Source organism: Tupaia chinensis, unplaced genomic scaffold, assembly GCF_000334495.1.
Source record: "Tupaia chinensis unplaced genomic scaffold, TupChi_1.0 Scaffold146445_1, whole genome shotgun sequence".
NCBI classification, from domain to species: domain Eukaryota; kingdom Metazoa; phylum Chordata; class Mammalia; order Scandentia; family Tupaiidae; genus Tupaia; species Tupaia belangeri.
In genome coordinates, this window is record NW_006206301.1 from 2,945,464 (window position 1) to 2,949,635 (window position 4,172).

General features: G+C 41.2%; 1 protein-coding gene across 2 annotated transcripts in view; it reads right to left on the reverse strand.

Annotated features, from left to right (window-relative positions):
• Positions 1-4,172, reverse strand: part of SNX16 (sorting nexin 16) — a 32,292-nt gene that overhangs the window by 27,273 nt on the left and 847 nt on the right. For both annotated transcript variants that reach the window (XM_006168939.3, XM_006168940.3), the window contains exon 2: positions 1,932-2,403. In XM_006168939.3, the coding sequence (XP_006169001.1) occupies positions 1,932-2,303 (372 nt within the window). In that variant the 5' untranslated portion in view covers positions 2,304-2,403. The remainder of the gene's footprint in view (positions 1-1,931; positions 2,404-4,172) is intronic.

Below are 4,172 nucleotides of genomic sequence, written 5' to 3' on the forward strand. Positions count from 1 at the left end.
TAGGAAATAATGGCAGGAAAACAAGTCTGCACATGTTCAGTACAGAAGCAACTACTCTCAGCCTAATATATACATAGTACATGTCAGCAATAATGTAACATTTCCCACCTAAGGAGTTCAATCTATAGATTCGGAACCAGAGAACAGGGAGGGCCAACTATACTAGACATCAAGATCTATTATAAAGTTTTACTTGTTAATAAGTAAAGTAGTATGGAATTGGTAAATGATGGAAGAGTGGAATACAGAAGCAGGCCTACACATTTATGGTTACATGATTTATGAAACAGGCAACTGTGAATACAGAAAATAGTGGTCTTTTCAATAAAAGCCTGATTAACTGATCCCACATGGAAAAGAAACATGACTTAGCTCTTAACTCACACCATGGAAAAAAATCCGTTCCAGATGGTGTACATATTTAAATGTGAAAGGACAAATTATAAAGCTTTTAGAAGAGAATATCAGACAATATCTTTATGGTCCTGGAGTAGGAAAAGATTTTCTAAAAGTGCTGGTCATAAAATGAAGAAGTTAACAAGTTGGGCTATATTAAAATGAGCAACTTTTGTTTATCAAATGTATCATTAAGGAAGTGTAAAGGCAAGCCACAGAGTGAGATAAGTCACAATACAGCTATCTGAATAAAGACTTACGTCAGAATGCACAGAAAGCTATCTCAAAATAGAGAAGACTTCCCAAAAGACAAAAGAAAAAAAGCTTCGAAAGACATTTCACAAGAAAACATTCAAATGGCTAAAAAAGTTTTTAAAATTCTTTAATTTAGTTAGCTATTAAGAAAAATGAAATTAAGGGACCAACAGATGGTGTAATGGTTACATCGCTGGACTCCCAAGTAGTTGACCATTAACAGTCCTCAGATCTGGCAGCTTAAACTCACTCAATGGCATGCGTGTGTGTGTGTGCCCAAGATCCCCAGAGAAGAATGGAGAGGGAATTGCAGTGTGGCCATCCTCCCGGGGGGTGATTTATCGCTTTCTGTCTCCCTCTCTTTCTGTCTTTCCAGCGAACGCACACATGCCCTATAGAAAAAACCTCCCCCTCCCCCCAAAAAATTAAAACCATAATACCCGCTATACTAGTTAAAATGAAAAAGATGGGAAAATACCATGTGTTAGGAGATGTGGAGCAATCAGAACTCTCATACACTGCTTATAGCAAATAGGTTCAACCACTCTGAAACATTGTTTATCAGTATCTTTTAAAGCTGGGCTTAAGATTCAGCAATTTTCCTCCTAGGTAGGTATCAAGTGAATATATGTGCTGACCAAGTGACAAGTACTAAAGTTTTTTCAGCAATAGTATTTATAAGAACTCAGAAGAGAAATTATTCAAATGCTCTTCATTGGTAGTATGGATTAACAAATTGCAGTATAGTCACATAAAGGAATACTATCAGTAATAAAAATGAGCTACTTATAATCCATTCATGATCAAAGATAAATATTATAACCATAATGATGAAGTAAAAAGATGAGACCCCCAAAAGTACAATACTCAATAATCCCATTTACGTAAAGGTACAGAAGTAGATACATTAACCTAGGCTATTGAGAAACTGTCTGGCAGAGAGCACAGGATGAGAGTAATGTTCCTTTCTTGATCTATGTACTAGTTACGTATTGGGTCTTTGGAAAAGTCATGACTTTCTTTTCTATGTTCTTCTATGCAAAAATGCATCTTGGCTTTTCAGATGAACCAATGGTTGTGTCTGGTTTGGAAATTCATTAAGGTAAACCAAAAGTTTGTCATAGCATGACAGAACTCAGTGGCATAAAAAGTCATTAGAATTTAATGTTCGAGAAATTATAAGGATAGGTTTATATTAATGAATTTATCACTGGTTTTTAAATGCACAGGTTAACCAGTCTTTCACTTTCTACTGGTATACAGCAGAAGTCAATACTTACTGTAAATTTAGCTCTTTCTTCCATCACCTCGTAACCGAGTATGGTAGGTGTAGATGGTCTATCTTCCCAATTCACGGTGTCGGGGTTTTGTTCTTCAGTTTCTCTTGGTCGAGTAGAATACTCAATGGAAGAATCAGCACCTGTGAATTTAGTCCTAATGAGGGGACTGCTACAGACAGAGGTGCTATCCGTGTGCTCTGGAACACCTGTCTGTTTACAATTACCCATAGTTGAGTCTTCTAATTGGCCTTTGGAGGAGTTTGAGCTTGTTGAGATGCTACTAAAAGAAGAACGTCTTTGATTTCTGTTGGTTGTAAAGCTGGAAGAAGAGTTTCCTAAGGGCATGGGAACTGGGACATAAGGAGTTGCCATCTTCTTTCGGCCTTTGCAACAAACATGCACACCGTGGAGTCCAAATACTTAGAGAGCAGCTAATAGGCAATCCATTCTTTTCTTCAAAGGAATTCACTATCTAAAAATAAAACATATTGAAAGATTAGCCTTTAGTCTAATGATTACTGCGTGATACGAAAGAAAACAAAATGTTCTTAAATTTTGTGGCACTCTATTATTTTACTTGGGATGAAAATATCTCAAAGTCCTTTCTTTAATCCCAGTTATCTCTAAGAATTCTCATATGTTATCCTTTTTTCTCACTTTATTTCTTTGTGAAAGATTTCAGTAATATTTACTTTAACCCGATTTCATCTATATAAAGGAGCTGTTAGGAAAGAGCGGTACAGACTCTCTTTAAGTTTTATACCACTGTTATGTCCTCAGTATTTACTATACACCCTACAGGGAGGGAAGGACAGAAGGGATGAGAAGGAGGAAAATTATTCATATCAACATTTGATTTAATTAGTAAAACTCTAGAGACTTACTACTGTAAGTCTTTAAGTGAGGTTGAACCCAAACTTAGGTGCTATTGCTCTTACTGTAACACTTTATAAAACCCAGGATCAAAAGGATTTGAAAAAATAAACTTGATCAAATTAATCAAATAAAGCCCAATGAATATTAGCTTTTCAAAACTGAGGACACACACACTTTTAAAATTTATTTATTTATTTGGAGAGGTTTTTGCTACAGGGTGCGTGCACTCACCAGAAAGAGACAGACAGACAGAAAGCGAGAAATCACCCCCTCCAGGGGGGATGGCATCACAATCCCTTCTCCATTCTCCTCTCCCTATCTTGGGCACACACGCACAAGCGCCCGGCCTGAGTTCAAGCCACTGGGTCCAGGACTCAAACTGTGGTCGACTACATGCTAGTCCAGCCACATAGCCATTATGCTAAATGCTGGTCCCGACACATACGTTTTTATAATTTATACTCAGTTGTCTGTTATCAAAAGGAATAGCAGTATACCTTGTATGAGAGTAATTTCATAAGAATACAAAGAAATGGATTATTAAATTGTTAAATAAACTCCTAAGAAACTGCAATAATTACAGACCAAAGAAATGACAGGACTAGGCATAACAGGTCGGCCTGCCCAACTTCACGTATGCAACGCTATTGTCGAGAAAGGTAGGAAATGAACTGCCAGGGCTTGGAAAGATGCTGAAATAAGATTTTTAACTTATCACGTGCCTGTGGGTGATTTCCCCAAGAAGTCCAGATACATGAGCTATTGATTCCCAGCCTCGGTTCCGCCTGATGGCCTCCCCGAAAGGACTACATAGAAGTCTGAAACCTCAGCCTTCTCACGACCTGTGGGAAGGCGCTCCTCTGCCCTGTCCCGCGCAAGGCCGCAGGGCTGGGGAGAGGTCTCAAGGACGTGAGCGCCACCCAAGCGCTGAGAAAGCGTGCTCATGGAGGGTCTTCGCTTCTGTCCCGGCGTGGAGACACTCCGGGAGGACGAGCCTCTCCAGCTCCCACTGGAAAATCAGGCTCAGAGCGACCCGGTGGGCGGCGGGAGCAAAGTGGGGAAACCCAGGTGCAGCTCCGCCCTATGAGGGAACAGTCCGCGTCTTCGCGGGGTGCAGATCTCAGGCTCAGGAGAGGCGACACTTGCAGCTCCGACGCTCCCCGGCGCCCGAGATCCTCTAACCTCCACCGCCTGGACACGGCCCGGGGAGCGCCTATGGCTGGGCTCCCCCCCCCATGCCGGGCCCGCCGGCCCAGATCCCAACGAAGTCGAAGACAGGGCGGGGCTTGGGACGCCTCCCGGAAGTGACGTCATATCATATTCCGCCCCGGAGGCGCCGCCTGAAGTGGACAACAGTGCTTCTCT